We start from the raw sequence: 17301 nt of genomic DNA on the forward strand, positions 1-17301 counted from the left end.
ATATATATTTTAGTTTTTTTCTTTACTACTTTTCTTTTCAAGCAGATAACATGTCCCAAAAGACCTGTGCTTTTAGCTGCTGGGTCCCATGTGGAGCAGCTCCCTTCCCGCTGGCTGAGCTGCTCAGGCACAGCCCGGCAGCTCCTGGCCCTGCAGGGCTGAGGCTTTTCCCCGGTGCTGGGCACAGACTGATGCAGCAGCACTGCAGAACACAAGCACACACAGAGGGAGCAGAAGCAGCTGCCTTTGTGCACCTGCAGCTCCAAGGCCCAAACTCTGAGCAGACAGGGCTGCAGGAGACTGGCAGGCTCCCTGTTTGCTGTGCTGCCCCACTTGTGGCCGGCCCAGCTCTGCAGGGCAGAGGAGAACAAGGGGCAGCTCCCTGCCAGCCCCAGCCCCAGGACCCCTGTGGCCCCGGGGCTTGGGGCACTGTCAGCACCCGCTGCTGCAGCCACCGCCTCTGCTGGCCCTGACAGCAACAACCAACCTGGGGCTGAGCCCAGGGAGCAGCAGCAGGGCCTGGAGCTGATCCCTCCCTCTGGGCAGGGCTGCACAAATGACCCCCACAGCAGCAGCAGCAGCACATGGAGCTGACTTTGAGCACAGCCCTGCCACTCTTCCTTCCCGCCCGTGTGCAGGGGTGTCACAGCAGCCTGAGGCACCTGGGAGCCCTCAGGGCCAGCAGGGACTTGAGATGGCAGCCCTGGGCTCCTGGGACTTGTGCAAGGAACACAGGTGGGGACTCCCCCTCCATGAGCAGCTTCCAGATGGAAAAGGCTGCTGTGCCCAGGCAGCTCCAAGGGCACAGAAAGGAGGGGCTCAACCATGGGATCTGTGCCAGTGCCACAGTCCTGGGCAGCAGCCACCGAGCACAGGGGAACAGAGGGCACAGCAAGAGGGACAAAAGCAGGCAAGGTCAGAGCCTGGGAAGAGCCAGAGCTGGGAGCAGGAACAGCTGCTCCATTGCACTCTTGGAGAAAGCTCTGGGCTGGTTCAAAGGGCTGAAAGGTGTGAAGGGCAGAGAGGAGGCCACACCAAACAATGCTCCTGTTTCCACACCCTCCCCTCTCAGTGTCCATGAAGGAATTGCATGAACTGTATTCTTCTTTCTGAGTCATCTCATTTAATATGAGCAACTGAGCACCAGGAGCTGAAGGAGCTGAAGCCTTAGGCCACAAGATCTGAGCACGAGGAAACTTTTTGTGCAAAGTAATGCTGCTAACATGGGCCTGGCTGAATCCAGCAGGTGGAATCCTGGAATTATGGAATCCTCTCTGTTGGGAAAGACCTCTGAGCACATCCAGTCCAGCCATTCACCCAGCAGTGTCAAGCCCAGCACTAAACCATGTCCCTGAAGTGCCAAGGCCTGGACAACAGGCCCTGAGTGAGGCCTGGACAACAGGCCCTGAGTCAAAGGGAACCTCTGGATGAACCTTCCAACCAAAGGTTATCTTTGTATCTGCTCATTCATGAAATATGCATGGTCATTAGTGCTGTTAGAGATGTAACCACTCATTAGTTAAACATGGATTGACCTTTCTGTATTTGGAAGCCGGACAAGGCCATGAAATCTGACATCTGGCCTTGTTTGCAGCTGTATGGTCAGAGTCAGCTCCCTTGGTTCCTCCTTGAGCCCTGGCCAGGCTTTGGGATGGACCCAAAAGGAGAATGAAACCAGATGTTCCTGCACTAGAAGTGCTGTCAGTTTGTTTATTCAGCACTGTCAGAGCTGGGCCCTCTCCCAGCCAGGCTGGAGCCTCACCTGTGGCTGGAGGCCCCTGTAGGAATTCCCAGTGTCCGGGAGTGGCTTTGCAGCCCTTGGCTGTGACAGCTTCCCCAGCTGATGGGTGGGTCTGGGTGATGGCAAAGTCTGAGGGTGACTGGTGCTGTCTCTTTCTTAATCACTGCAGGCAATCCTTGGTAGTGATGATTGGGTGCATTGCTGAGCTTCTCCTTTTGTGATTCTTTGCAGTTTTGCATTAGAATAAATCACATCACTGCTGAACTTTGTGTCTGTGTCTTTGGTGCTGACCCTGCTCAGGAGCAGAACAGACACTGCAGCCCCAGAGAACCAAAGGTGCCTTGTGACACTGCAGGGCCTGGTGTGACCAAGGGGACCAGAGTGACCCTGTGGGGCCTCATGGAAGGAAGGGTCAGTTGTGCCACTGTAACCAAGGGTCCCACTCTGTCATTGCAGGACCCCTTGGAACCAAGGGGCCATTGTGGCACTGCAGGGCCTCAGGGAACCAACTGGACCATAGCAACGCCTTGGGGCTCATGGAACCAGGGTATAATTGTGACATTGTGGGGCCCCAGGGAATCAAGGACCCATTGTGACTCTTCATGGCCTCATGGAACCATGGAGACCATTCTGACACTGCAGGGACTCGTATAACCAAAGGTCAATTGTTTTCCTCTCCCTGGCACTGCAGAGTCCAGACTCTCCCTGCCCCAGCCCCACAGAGCAGCAGAGTCAGGTCTGGCCCTGCAGAAGGAACTGGAGGCCAGGGGGGTCAGGGACAGTGACTCTCTACTTCTTGAAGATTTTCCCCCTGGAGGTGTTTCCCTGTGCCTGATCTCTCCCTGCCAGCACTCACAGACCCCAAATCTCTGTGCACTCTCCTTGGCCCTACAGAATCCTGCCTGTTTGCAGGGCACTGGCTGGGGACAGGTTCTGTTTGCAGGTGGGACAAAGGACAGCTAAGTCTGATGGGTCCTGATGCTGAGGGAACAAGATAATGCTTGAACTATGCAAAAAGCTGTAGCTGTACAGAAATAAATATACGTTTTGTAACAAAGCATGTGAATGAAGCACTTTTAGAAATCAGCAAGTTTAGCAGAACAAGCTGTGTTGGTTTGGCACAGCCTGGTTTTTGGCAGCAGGGTCACCACACAGATGGCTCCTGTGGGAAGCTGCTGGAAGCTCCCACCATGTCCAGCAGAGCCAAAGGCTGATGGCTCTGAGGGTGGACGTGCTGCTGGCCAAAACTGGGCCAGTGAGAGAGGCTGGTAACGCTTCTGTGAGGACATAGCTAAGAAGAAAATCAAAACAAAGTCACAAGGTTTTTGCTGCTGGTCAGAGAAGAGGAGGAGGTGAGAACATGTGAGGGAAACAATACAGAGACACCAAGGCCATTGGAGAAGGAGGGGGAGGAGGTGCTCCAGGCTCCAGAGCTGAGATTCCTCTGCAGGCCGTGGTGAAGACAGTGGCAAAGCAGTTGTGCCCCTGCAGCCCCTGGGGATCCACAGGGGATGCAGAGATCCACTCCCAGCCCTTGGGGATCCACAGGGATGCAGAGATCCACTAACAGCCAGTGAGGATCCACAGGGGATGCAGAGATCTACTCACAGCCTGTGGGGATCCACAGGGGATGCAGAGATCCACTCACAGCCTGTGGGGATCCACAGGGGATGCAGAGATCCACTCTCAGCCCTTGGGGATCCACAGAGGATGCAGAGATCCACTCACAGTTCGTGGGGATCCACAGAGGATGCAGAGATACACTCCCAGCCCATGGCAGAGGTGCCCATGCCAGAGCAGGTGGATGCCTGGAGGAGGCTGTGATCCAGTGGGAGACCCAGTGGAGAGAGGGGGCCCTGCTTCCAGGCTGGAGCAGCCTGTCCTTGGAGGGCTGCACCCCGTGAGCAGAGAGCCCCACCCCGCAGCAGTTTGGGAGGACACTGTGCCCGTGGGAGGGCTCACGTTGCAGCAGGGGCAGTAGGGCTGCTGCTGGTGAGAGTGGACCCACGCTGGGGCAGTTCATGGGGAGCTGTCTCCCCTGGGAGGGGCCCCACAGCCTCACAGGGGAAGGACTCCTCTCCCACAACAGCAGAGGAGAATCTCTTGGTGAAATGAGAAAACTCCCATGCCCTGTCTCCTGTGCTGTTGGTGGGAAGGAGAGAGGGGTGGGAGGAGGGGGAAAGGTGTTTTAGGGGCTTATTTTACTTCTCATTATCCTCCTCTGATTCTGTTAGCAATAAAATTCACTTTGCAAGTTAACTTGAGCCTTTTCTGAATTTGAAATATTTCTCCTGGTCCTTATCTCACTCATGAAGTTTTTGTTAATATTTTTTCCCTTCTCTGGCCAGCTGTGGCAGCAGAGGGTGAGCGAGTGACTCTCATGGGTGCCTGGCATTGGGCCAGTGTCCAACCACAGCACAAGCTAACTGCAAAAAGCTGACCCCTGGCTATTTGAGCAGGCAATCTTATAGAGCATGTGCAGGAAGCAGGAGTAGTAAGTCCAAGCCCAAGGAAGTTTTCTGAGCTTTCATCAAAACGACCACCAGGAGGCTGACAACCACCTCGTGCAGAGACCATGCATGTGCTACAAGGGCTTACATATTCATGTGATTAGAAAATATGCTACAACATGAAGGTTAGGAAAGTGTAATTTGAACATTAAAAAAAAAAGGTATAAAAGCTAGTGGTGTGAAGAATGGACAAGTGAGTTTGTTGTGGATCTATCTCCCCCACTCCCTGTATCAAAACAATAAATACCTGCTCTAAAGGCCATATACTATGCAGTACTGGTTCCTTGCCTAGTTTTCATGGTATTTGCCCACTTCATTGCCTGCAAAGTTGGACGCACATACATATGGTATTCCCAGTTGCTGGGAGCGGCTATCCAGACCCTGGTTTGGAAAGCTTTCACCAGCTGATGTGTGGAATGGCAAAGTCTGAGGGTAACTGGTGCTGTCTCTTTCTTAATCATTATGGTCAGTCTTCTGTAGTGATGACTGGATGCATTGCTGAGCTCCTCCTTTTGTGATTCTTTGCAGTTTTGCATTATATAAATTCCATTATTCCTTACATTTGGGTCAGTTTTTTGTGCTGACCCTGCCCACCTGCAAAACAGATGCTGCAGGCCCAAAGAACCAAAGGTGCCTTGTGACACTGCAGGGCCTGGTGTGACCAAGGGGACCAGAGAGACACTGTGGGGCCACATGGAACCAAGGAGATCTGACACTTCGGGGACTCATATTTACAAGGTTCCATTGTTTTCTTCTCCCGGCCCCAGCCCCACAGAGCAGCCCAGCCCTGTCTGGCCCTGCAGCAGGAACTGCAGGCACTAGAGGTCAGGGACAGCCACTCTGTGTCTGCAGTGCTCAGGAGATTCTCAGCTCGGGCAGCTCCTGCAGCCCCAGGGCCAGCCCCGCTGCCCAGAACAGCAGCAGAGAGTTGGCCCCGGGGCTCCTCAGGAAGCTCCTGCTGCCCCAGGGACAGGGCAGCCTCTTGCCAGGGCTCCTCTGCACACCCACGGGCTCCTGCTCTGCTCCTGGCACATGCCAGCTGCCCCCAGAGCCTTTCCCAGGGGAACACGTCTGTGCTGGCCTGGGCAGCCACTGCTGCAGCCCTGCCCTGCTGCCCACAGCCCCGAGCTGGGGCTGCTGCTCTGCAGAGCACAGGGGCTGTACTGCCCGGGGCCCTGGGCTGGTTCTGCTGCGCTCTGCTGCTCTGGCTGGGTCACAGAGGCAGCTGATGGTGCTCCCTGCACTGACCCCCTCCCACACAGCCTCTGCTGGGGCTATGGAGGGGGCTCAGAGGTGCCTGCCTTTTTCCAGGGCTGCCAGATGGCCTTGGGGCTGCCCTGCCACCTTCCCAGGCTGTGCCCAGAACAAAGACACAGCCTAGGCCCTGCTCTGCTGCTCCCTCAGCTCCATGCCAGCAGCTCTGGCTGTGCCAGGACACTGCTGTGTGCCCCCCTGCACACTCCCCCTCTGCCCCAGGCACTGGGCTTTACTTTGCCAGGGAATTCCTGGAGCACATTGCTGACAGCAGCTCTGGAGGAGAGCAAATAGAACTAAGAAAGGTGTTTTTCAGTAGGACCCAGGTGAGGTATTTTTAGACGGTTGGTTTAAAAGTGTTAGAAGCATTGTGAGGCAAAACCTGATAGGCCAAAAAACTCTTATAATATATGGTAATTAGGAAATAGTTTGGCTTCTTACTGTGGTGGCATGAATTGTAACAGCTGTACTGTCTCATCCTTCTCATGAGACTTAAAATGGAATAAAGTATTTTAAAATGACTGTGAGGAGCCCGGTGTCTGGGTCAGAAAAAGGGATTGTCAAACAAAATTGATGTAACAATACTCTGACTAATGGCATCCCTTTATGGAAAGAGGGGTTTTTTTGGTGGTTTTTTTTGGTTTTTTTTGTTTTTTAGTTTTTTTTAATTAGAATACCAAATAGAATTACAAAAAAGATACATGGCACAGAGCAGTATGGGTCTGTAATGAGTTCCGTTCTGAATGCTACGCAGAAACAAACAGGCACTTCATTGTTTCTGAAAAGCACAGAGGGGTCATATTCCTCAGGGCATCCTCAGGCTCCTGGTCCCTCAGGCTGTAGATGAGGGGTTCAGTGCTGGAGGCAGCAGCGAGTCCAGAAGTGACAGTGGCAGATGCAGGGATGGCCCCAGGCTGGCACAGGTGACCTTGAGGCTCTGCAGGGCCCAGGCCCAGCGGCTGTGCCAGAGTCAGGGCTGAGGTCACACTCTGTGGGCTGGGGCAGAGCCCAGGCACAAATCAGCCCTGGCCCAGCAGCTCTGCAGTGGTGGCCACCAGGCCGGGTGCCCAGGGAGGCTTCTGGCCATGGCCTGCAGGGAGCTGCTGCTGCTGCCAAGGTGCCTTTGGTGTGCCAGGCTCTCCCTGCACAGCTCCCAGCACGGCCCTCTGCCCTTGTGCCCGAGCCCTTCCCTGTCTTGGGGCTGGCCTGGGGCTGTTCCTGCAGCGGGGCCTGGCCTGGCCATGGCACAGCAAAGGCAGTTCCTGCTGCAGCAGGAGGCTCTGCCTGCAATGGGCTCCAACAACCCCAACAAGGCCCTGTTTGCAAAGCCCCCAGGGGGAAATGAAGAGCAGGGTCATGCTGCTTTTGGGGTGAATAATGCTGAACCCAGCCTGACTCCTCCATCCCAAAATTCAACATCCTCGGAGGGAGCTGAAGCGGAGGCAGAGCTGGTCAACCCCTGTGAGTGTCGGTGACATCCCAGCTCTTTGGCAGCCTGGACACTCCTGGGATGTCCCCTGGAGCCCCTGTGAGTGTCTGTGACCTCGCTGTTCTTTAGGAGCACAGGGATGTCACCACTGCACTCCTGACACTGCATGAGACAAATTGGCCCCTTGGGAGTGTAGAGACACCTCTGCTGTTACTGTGCAGCCCTGTGACTGTCACCTCATGGCCCTTAGGACCTTTAGGAAGAATAAGGACCCCTCGGATGTCACCATGGAGCCCCTGTGCCTGCACGTGAGCTCACAGCTCCATAGCAACTGGAAACCCCTGGAATCTATTCCATCTGCTCTGCTGAGGATGGATCCTCAGAAACTTGGAGGTTCCCTGATGAATTTTAGTTCTCCAGAGGCTTGTTCATTCTTCAGCTCTTCAGTTCAGGAATTTAGTGCCATTACATTTCAAAACACCCTAAATAAGAACACCCCCTGTGAATAATTTAATTTTAAGTCTTCTGTTCCTCAGTGGTTCATTGTACAGATTTCAGAAGTGCATTCAAACACAATACACCAGATTTCTTTAAATTGCCAGGACATTTTGTCTATTTAATTTTCCTGTTTATAGATTGATATCAGAAATCTCCAGGTGATATTGATCCCCAGCATGTCCTAAGGCACTCTGAGTAGATATGAAAATCAAGACCCTTCATGGCTGGCAATCAATCACACTTTGTCCCTACCTCCACCCCACCTTTCCCTCATCCAACCCCTGGGACTCAGAGCAGCCTTGTGCAAATCTGAGCTTTCCCCACCCCAGGCTGTGCCTGCAGCTTTCAGCTCCTTGGCACCAACTCCCACCTGCTTTCCTTGCAGAAGGAGCTGCCTGAGACACAGAAGGATGTTCGTTTATTGTGAGCCAACAAAACCAGGGGGAGGCACAGTTCCATGAAAAACACAAGTCCAGCCAGTGACACAAATAGAGGGGGAGATCAGGATTTCTTCTCCTGCAGTTCCAGGAAATTCCTGGTCTCCCCTGGTGGGAAAACTTTGACATTTCTTCAAAGTGCTCAAATGACCCAGTTAATGAAGATGTGCTCGTGCACCTCACAAGCTGCAGGTCCCCTACAGCCCTGCAGGGCTCCTGTCCCATCTGCTCTGCCCCAGTCTAAAACAGGGACCAGCATTGTCCCAGGGTCAGTAGAGAGCTGAAATGGAAAGGACCTCAGCAAGTCAGCAGCCCAGGCTGTCAGAAACTGGGTCAGACCAAGTGGTTCAAGGCTTGATTTGGTGTGGATTGGAAAATCCCAAAGGACAGGGAGGGGGCAGCATCTCAGCACCTGGCTGAGCCCATGGGAACAAAGGTTTCCTCCTGTCCTGGCTGAACCTCCCCTCTTTCACCCCATCCTCATTGTCTTTTGTGTCCCACCAGGCCCCAGGTGAAGAGCCTGGCTCTGTGTTCTCCATCCCCTCCTGGGTGGCACTGCCAGGCTGGCATGAGGAGCCCCTCAGCCTTCCCTGCTCGGGGCTGGACAAGCCCAGCTCCCTCAGCCTCTGCTCACAGCCAAAGGGCTCCAGCCCCACCTTGGAGCCCTTCCCTGCCCCTGCTGCAGCTGCCAGACATCTTTCCTGCCCTGGGGAACCCAAGCCAGGCCACAGTGCCCTGGATAAAGCAGGTCCTTGATGTCCTGGTGACACAGCCCAGCCCCTTGTGCCCGTGTCAGGCTCTGGGGTGGATCCTGTGGAACATCCTTTGGTGGAGGCTGTGGCTCCAGGAGCACCGGGGGGATACCTGGGGACAGGGGAGCCCTCTGGGCATGAACAGCATTGGACTTGTGTGGGGGGAACTGTGAGGGGGGCTGGGGCAGTGACCTCACACAGCCCCCTGTGATGTCACACAGGCCCTGTGATGTCACAGCCAACTCTGTGATGTCATAGTCTGCTGTATGATGTCAGACCTCTGTCCTGTGATGTCACAGCTGGCTCTGTGATGTCAGAGACATGGTCTATGATGTCACAGCATGTCATTGAGATCACATAACCCACTCTGTGATGTCGTAGCCCACTCTGTGGCCTCATGTTACCAGATGGTAAATGGTCTGCACCTGGTGGTCTAACTGTTGTTCTCCAAAACCACTGGTCCATGGAAACCACACAGTGCCCATTGTGTGAGAAGGGAACTGGAAGTTCACCAGCCTCAGTGTCCTGCCAGCTCAGCCAGGCCACCTGGAACATTGGGGTCTGTGACCACCAGGGACCACCAGAGAGACCCCCAGGACAGAAGAGTGCAGGCAAAAGGGGAGGGGAAATACATTAATGATTTCAGGGAAATGATTATCATATGTATGTTTAATGCAGGACAATAAATGCATAGGTAGCGAAAATACAGTATATAAACAGAAACTTTCCTGTACTCAGCATGCACAGCTTTGGGAGGAGCTATCCCCCTGTGCATCCAGCTGAATAAAGAATACTGCTTCTCAATGCTGTATTGGTGTTGAGGAGTTTTTCATTTTACCAAATTTTTGGTCACACTCCCACTCCCAAGGAAAGCTCTGTCTGCTGCTGTTCAGAAACACAGAAGGGTTGGTGGGAGGTTTCGTGGTCGGAGGCTGCCTGGGGTATAGTGACCATGAAATAATCAAGTTTCCAATATTCTGTAAAAGACGGAGGGGCATCAACAAAACTTCTACATTGTAATTATGGAGGGCAGACTTTGGCCTACTCAGGATGCAGATTTGGAGAGCACTGAATCAGTTACTAATTGTTTTAGGGGAAACAGCCCTTAAAAATAAAGGGGTCCTGCAAGGATGGACACACTTCACGAAAGTAGTCTTAAGGGAGAAGGAGCAGCGTATACCATTGTGCCAAAAGATGAGCCAGAGAAGAAAATGACTGGCCTAGCTGCCGATGAAATTTTGTGGGAGTTCAGGGGAAAAAAAGTGAGTGCATCACCTTTGGAAAGAAGGTCAGGTAAATCGAGTCAAGTTTAAAAACCTTTTTAGGTAATGCAGAAAGAAAAGTAGAGAGGTAAAAGTCCAACTGGAGTTTAACCTGGCAACTACTGTGAAAAATAATAGAAAATGTTTCCATAAACAAATTTATAGCAAAAGGTGGGATCAGGAGAACCTCTACTCTATTGGACGCAGTGGGGAATACAGTAACTAAAGATGAGGAAAAGTCTGAGGAAGTTTTCACTTTCTTGCTCTCAGTTTTCAACAAAAGGATAGATTGTCCTCAGGACAAGTGTTCTCCTGAGCTGGTAGATGGGCACAGGGAGCAGAAGAGCCCCCCTGCAATCCAGGAGGAAGCAGCTGGGGACCTGCTGAGCCACTCAGATGCTCACAGCTGTCTCTGGGACCAGATGGGATCCATGCTAGGGCCATGAGGGAGCTGCTGGATGAGCTCCCCAAGCTGCTCTCCATCATTTCTCCTCAGTCCTGGCTCAGCAGGGAGGGCCCAGACGCCTGGAGGTGCCAATGGGAGCCCATCCCCAAGAAGGGCTGCAAGGAGGATGTGGGGAACTGCAGGCCTGTCAGCCTGCCCTGGGTGCCCAGCAAGGGGATGGAACAGATCCCCTTGAGAGCCATCCCAGGGCACCCCCAGGATGGCCCAGGGATCAGAGGCAGCCAGCGGGGATTGCAATATCTGCACTGAGGATCTGCAGGAGGGGATTGAGTCCAGCATCAGCAAATTTGCAGGTGACACCAAGCTGGGTGTGAGTGTGGATGTGCTGGAGGGCAGGAGGGCTCTGCACAGGGCCCTGCACAGGCTGGATCCAGGGCCCAAATCCAACAGGCTGAGGCTGAACAAGACCAAGGGCCGGGTCCTGCACTTTGGCCACAACAAGCCCTGCAGTGCTCCAGGCTGGGGACAGAGTGGCTGGACAGTGGCCAGGCAGAAAGGGACGTGGGGCAGTGCTGGACAGCAGGCTGGACATGAGGCAGCAGTGTGGGCAGGTGGGCAAGAAGGCCAATGGCTCCTGGCCTGGATCAGGAATGGTGTGGGCAGCAGGAGCAGGGCAGGGATTCTTCCCCTGTGCTGGGCACTGGTGAGGCTGCACCTCGAGTGCTGTGTCGAGTTCTGGGCCCCCAATTTAGGAAGGACATGGAGGGGCTGGAGCGTGTCCAGACAAGGGCAACAAGGCTGGTGAGGGGTGTGGAACACAAGTCCTGTGAGGAGTGGCTGAGGGAGCTGGGGTTGATTATCCTGGAGAAGAGGAGGCTCAGGGGAGACAAGGTGGTGTCAGGGCACAGGTTGGACTTGACGATCTCCAAGGTCTTTCCCAACCTTGCTGATCCTGTGATTCTCTGAAACCACCCTTGCAGCAGTTGCAGGATGAGCCCTGGGCCTCCTCTTCAGAAGGTGCAGCAGCCCAGGTCCCTCAGCTTCTCCGGACAGCCCCAAAGCCCATCCTGTCAGTCCTGCAGAGCCTCTGCAGCCCCTCCTCATTGCCCAGAGCCGGGAGCCCCACAGGCAGACACAGCAGGGCAGATGTGCCCCCCTGGCCTGTGGTGCCTCTGGCAGGGGATCAGCAGCAGGAGGCACTGCAGGAGCCTGCAGACAATTCCTGAAGCACTTGGAGGATGATCCTGCTCCCCAAGGGACGTTCCCATGGTGTGATGCTGTTTGCCCCCAGCCTGCCCACGGCCAGCCTGGGGCTGCTGACGGGGCTTTTCTGTGCTGAGCCTTGGCCTGGCCGTGTTGTGGAGAGAGCCTGGGCAAGGAGCCTGCAGCCCCCAGGCCCTGGCCTGAGGCGTCAGCGCTGCCCCAGCAGTGCCCATGGCCTGTCCCTGCTGCAGCCCCGGCACTGCCACCCCCAGCCCTGTGCCCGGCCCCGAGAGCACTCAGGCCCTACAGCAACAGCAGGGCCAGGAGGGCAGCGGGGCAGGGCCACGGCAGCAGCACTGGCAACACCAAGTGCTGCTGCTGCTGGGCACAGCTGCTGTGCCAGCACTGATCTGCCCCAGCTCTGCACACAGACATTGCTGCTGCAGCCACACAGAAGGGAACAAAAGGGGGATCTCTGGTGAAAACTCTGCTGGGAGATCCTTTAATTTTTTAAAGCCATCAAGAGCACAGCTCCTCATTGATACAATCTAGGGCCATAGTAAAGGTCAGGAGAAACAATATGGCATAAACCATAACCTTCTTTTGTAGACAATAATAAAAAAGGAAACAAGGAAAAAGAACCTCCAAAATAATCCAACAAGGAGTAACAAATATGACTTTTATTACAAGTGATGTAAATAAATTGGCTAGAAGTTTAATATTTGTGAAATGGTCTAGTGATCAGTGTGTACACTGCAGCCTTGAGTTCCTGGTTCCTCAGGCTGTAGATGAGGGGGTTCAGGGCTGGAGGCACCACCGAGTACAGAACTGACACTGACAGATCCAGGGATGGGGAGGAGATGGAGGGGGGCTTCAGGTAGGCAAATGTGCCACTGCTGAGGAACAGGGAGACCACAGCCAGGTGAGGGAGGCAGGTGGAAAAGGCTTTGTGCCGTCCCTGCTCAGAGGGGATCCTCAGCACAGCCCTGAAGATCTGCACATACGAGAAAACAATGAACACAAAACAGACAGAGGCTAAAGAGGCACCAACCACAGTAATCCCCAGTTCCCTCAGTTTGGAGTGTGAGCACGAGAGCTTGAGGATGTGTGGGACTTCACAGAAGAACTGGCCCAGGGAAATGCCATGACACAGAGGCAGGGAAAATGTATTGGCTGTGTGCAGCAGAGCATAGAGAAAGGCACTGGCCCAGGCAGCTGCTGCCATGTGGGCACAAGCTCTGCTGCCCAGGAGGGTCCCGTAGTGCAGGGGTTTGCAGATGGACACGTAGCGGTCGTAGCACATGACTGTGAGGAGGAAATACTCTGCTGAAATGAAAAACAAAAACAGAAACACCTGTGCAGCACATCCTTCGTAGGAGATGTTCCTGGTGTCCCAGAGGGAATTGTGCATGGCTTTGGGGACAGTGGTGAGGATGGAGCCCAGGTCGCTGAGGGCCAGGTTGAGCAGGAAGAAGAACATGGGGCTGTGCAGGAGGTGGCCGCAGGCTACGGCACTGATGATGAGGCCGTTGGCCAGGAGGGCAGCCAGGGAGATGGCCAGGAAGAGGCAGAAGTGCAGGAGCTGCAGCTGCCGCGTGTGTGCCAATGGCAGCAGGAGGAAGTGGCTGATGGAGCTGCTGTTGGACATTTCTTCACTCTGAGCATCATGGACTGTTGAAAGAACACATTGACTGTTGGGAAGGATGAAGTAGAAAGACCTTGCAAATATGGTGGTTTAGATTCTGGGAGTCTGAGTTCAACAAGCGAGATAGAAATGAAAGCAAGCTTTGAGATTTAGGGTGTGGGGTGCAGGGCCATCAGCTTGTGAACAACGACCTGCTAAGCTGAGGGCCAGCCCCCTTGGTTAAACAATATACTCCTGCTAAGCTAAGGGCCAGATTGATTGATTAAACAATCCCCTTCTGCTTGCCTTGGGTGGTGGGACATTTCTATTGGCTGTATATGTTGTCATCTTGTATTAGATTGGTTGGTCCAACTCATACTCTTCAACTTAGAAAGATATTTAATGTACGGGATTCGGGGCTCTGCCCTCTCTCGGCTCTATTCGCTGTTCCTGCTCTCCTGGCCTGCTTTAGCTGTGCCTAAGCAGCTACAAGCAAGGCCTTCACAATAAACCACGTGTTACCCCTGCTCATTGCTTATAGAGATACTTTGTCGCCGATTCTACCGTCAGGGAGATACTCCTTCATTGACAAGCTGGGATCATTTTTTTGAGTCAGTCCTATGGATTGTATTTGGAATCCTCTAAAAATCACTTTTTTTCCTGTGAACGAATTTTGCTAAACTTTTTTCAGTTCAGGTATCTGCTGCTGCTTGGTTACTGATGCATTTTAAGTATTACTCTCAGCCAGAACACTGCAGAGCCCAGATGGAAAGCAGAGCTCCCTCTGCCCCAGTGCAGTCAGACCTGCTGGTCCCCACAGAGGTGCCCTTTGGTCATTACACCTCCCTCTATTTCAGTGTGACTGAACTTAAAAGTTTTCTGAAAAATAAAGTGGACTATGTGAAAGTTGCAATTTCAAATAAATTTCCCTAAATTCTTCTCTCCTTTATTTTCTCTGTTCATTTAAAGATAGGGATATCAAGGATTATTCTGGCTCTCTGCTGCCTGGAGTTGTGCCTACTGGGAGCTGTTTCTCTCTATCCAAGCCTTGTCCCTGCCACTGCTCCCAGAGCCCAGCCCAGCCCTGGGGGCTCAGCTCTGCCCTGCACACCCCTCCCAGCACAGGGCACTGCCCAGGGGCATCTCCCTGGCACCAGGGCCTTAAGGGCAGCTCACACAAACAGAGATGCTGCAAGCCAAGGTGCTGCTGCTGCTGTCTGTAGGTAGGGGAGGGTGAGGAGGCACTTTCTGAGAGAGATCTGAGGCACATCTGCTGATCCCCAGGGTGACAGTGCAGGAGTGTCAGTGACACAGACAACCCTGACAGCCCCTTTCCCTTTCCTTCCTGAGAAAGCTGAGAGCAGCCCTGGCCATGCAGCACCATCTCCACAGCAGCAGGAATCTGCCCTGATGGGGGTGGCTCCTTCCACCTCCAACTTCTCCCCACAGTCCATGGGAGCTGCCAGGCAGGCTGAGAGCTGCCCCTGGCAGGTGGCAGATGCCCTGGGCTGGCCAAGAGCCCTCAGGGCTGCAGCACCTGCTCTGCACCACAGCCCTGGGCAGCCCTGGCTGCAGCCCCAGCTCCAGCCCCTGCAGCCGTCCCTGGCAGCAGGAGCCGTCCTGCCCTGTCCCTCTGACGGTGCCCAGGGCAGCCCCGCTCTGGAGCACATCCTCCCCCAAAGCAGCAAGGGCAGCAGAGCCATCCTTACAGTCACCTCAGTGCTGTCCTGGCTCAGCCTGAGGAGATGCCTGCAGACAGAGACTTACCTGTCAGAAGTGGTGAACTTTTCTCCACGAAAAAGCTCAGAAATGTCCTTCCAGTTTCTTTGAGCCTCTGTCTGCTTCATTCCTCTCAGGTACCTGCAGGCAGTGCGCTCAGCCCAGCTGGGCTGAGAGAAGAGCGCCTCCTCAGGAGAAATGTCCTTTTAAAGCTCTTCTTGGTTTCCAGAATCTGCCCCTGTGCCAGGAGCCTGGCCCAGCTCAGCAGCAAACAAAAAGTGCAAGGACTTTAATGAGCCTCTTGGGGATTTGGTGTTGTTTACATCAGATTCATTTCCTGAGAGAGTGTTCAAAAAACTTCTCAAGAAGTCAAAATTAAATTCAAATACTGAAGTTTCTTCAAGTTTAATTGGTCCCACTAAGAGACAAGACTGAGAAAGTGTCTCCAAGTTCTAGTAAGAGCAGAACACTGCAGGCAGTGATGACAGGTGGGCACAAACAAGGCAAAGGTGTCTCTGATGCTGACCAAACCTGGATGTTTTTCAGGAATGCAAAGGACCAAGGCCTGAGCCCCAGCCCCTGCCAAGGCAGATCCTGTCCCTCCCTCCTTGCTCAGGGCTCTTCCCGGGCCACTGGGATGTGGGGATGTGCAATGCCAAGGGCAGCACCATGGGGCGGCCCCTGCCAGGCTGCTGAGCAGGGACAAGGAGGCAATGAGGCCCCAGGCCTGCAAGGGTCACTTGTCCCATCCTGATGCCTCAGGCCCAGGGCCAGCAGCCATGGCCCAAGTGCTGCAGGAGTTGGCTGTGTCAGGGCCTTTCAGCTGCTGCCCATGCCTGTGCCCTGTGCAGCCCAGGCTGTGCTACGGTGTCCATGCCCTGCGCCTCTGTCCCTGCAGGCTGTCGTCATCCCCCGGCTGCCCCACCTGGGCCCTTCCTTTGCTGACAGCTCTGCGTCCTGCCTGCCTCTGCCTGGGCACACAGAGCCTTGGGCTGCTCCAGACTCCTGCTGGGGGATGTGTTGCACCACAGCCCTGCCCTGGCAGGGAAATTCCTCTCTCCTCATGTCCCTGTTCAATCCAAGTTCCAGCTGAGGGCTGGAGGAAAGGAAAGGATGGCACCACAACTTTCCATGTCCAGCCCAGCAGGGATGTGACAGCTCTTACACCACAATCCCTCATTGCCAGGGGCACAATGTTCTTTCTGTGCTGAGGCTTTGCTTTAGCAAAGGAAAACTCCTGTCTCAGGCTCACCTTTCCTGCTCAGCCAGACCCCTGAGGTTCCTCAGCAGAAGAGAATCTCAGAGTTCACATGGCCAGGCACCATCTTCCAAGATGGGGAGATTTCCCCCTTGACTGGTGCTCCCATTCCAGTTTTTATATTCAAGCATCTCCAGTCCCTCAGTTTTGGTTTCCACCGGGAAATGCAAGTCCAGGAGCTCTGTTTATGCCCAGCCATAGCAGGTGACACAAGCACAGGGCACTGGCAGTGGGACATTTGCAGGGAGCGCCTTCAGTGAGCGCTGGGGGCTGGAACTCAGTGCAGAAAACACCCGGGGGCCTCCAAGGCACCAAGGCAAAAGGAACAAAGTTTCAGTTCTGGCCTTGCTTGGGAGGACCAAAATCTCTGCTTTTGACCCAAGGTTCCATTCCCAGGTGTTCTCCAGCCCCACGAGGAGACCCCTGAGGGGCACTGAAATGAGCCCCTCCCTGTGGTGCAGGAGGGTTTAAGGCAGAGGAGGGGCTGCAGGAGCTGGGACACGGCTGAGATGCAGCTGCCCCAGCAGTGCCTCCGGGCTGGCAGGGCCGTGGTCACTCAGGGTCAGTGGCCGGTCAGTTGGGTGGGTCACTCAGGGTCAGTGTTGGCTGGACACGGGTGTGGACACTTCCCTTGCAGCGTCTCCAGGGGTGGAATGTTGGGGCTGTCCCTGTTGTGTCACACAGATGGGAACGCTGGGGCTGCCCTGCTCCTGCCCCAGCCAACAGCTCTGCCAGCGCCTGCAGGGGACACAAAGGCTGAGCCAAAGGGTGAGAATTGCAGAATGGGCTGAGCTGGGAGGGAGCCACGGGGATCATGGAGTCCAAGCACTGGCCCTGTCCAGGACAGCCCAACAATCCCAGCCTGTGCATCCCTGGGAGCGGTGTCCAAAGGCTCCTGGAGCTCTGGTAGCTTTGGGGCTGTGACCATTCCCTGGGGAGCCTGGTCAGTGCCTGAGCCCCTGTGGGGGAAGAAGCTTTTGCTGCTCTCCAGCCCTGCCCTGGCCCTGGCCCAGCCCCAGCCCTTCCCTCGGGTGCTGTCCCTGCTCCCCCGGGGCAGAGGTCGGAGCTGCCCCCGCGCTGCCCCTCGGGAGGAGCCGCATCCCCCGGGGAGCTCTGAGCTGCGTCTGCTCTGCTGCAGCTGAACAAACCCAGCGCCCTCAGAGCTCCAGGGAAAGGTCCTGCCCCTGCCTCAGGGCTTGGTCCGTGCC

The 17301-nt window shown here is 54.7% G+C and overlaps 1 protein-coding gene across 1 annotated transcript; it reads right to left on the minus strand.

Annotated features, from left to right (window-relative positions):
- Positions 1-2817: 2817 nt before the first annotated feature.
- Positions 2818-13669, minus strand: LOC134562301 (olfactory receptor 14J1-like). The gene is made up of 2 exons (XM_063419686.1): positions 12215-13669; positions 2818-3124 (listed from the first exon to the last, which is right to left on the minus strand). Exons 1-2 carry the CDS (start codon positions 13138-13140, stop codon positions 2818-2820), a joined length of 1233 nt encoding a protein of 410 aa, XP_063275756.1. The 5' UTR covers positions 13141-13669.
- Between the last annotated feature and the right edge of the window lie 3632 nt (positions 13670-17301).

Source organism: Prinia subflava, chromosome 27 (assembly GCF_021018805.1).
Source record: "Prinia subflava isolate CZ2003 ecotype Zambia chromosome 27, Cam_Psub_1.2, whole genome shotgun sequence".
Lineage (NCBI taxonomy): Eukaryota > Metazoa > Chordata > Aves > Passeriformes > Cisticolidae > Prinia > Prinia subflava.

What these genes read in the sequence shown, in the direction of transcription:
- LOC134562301 (XM_063419686.1), bottom strand. Translation starts at nt 13,140, where the DNA reads ATGTCCAACAGCAGCTCCATCAGCCACTTCCTCCTGCTGCCATTGGCA. An exon ending in ATCACTAGACCATTTCACAA is followed by an intron (nt 3,125 to 12,214) that starts ATATTAAACTTC and finishes ATGGCCTTGGTG; the next exon opens with TCTCTGTATTGTTTCCCTCA.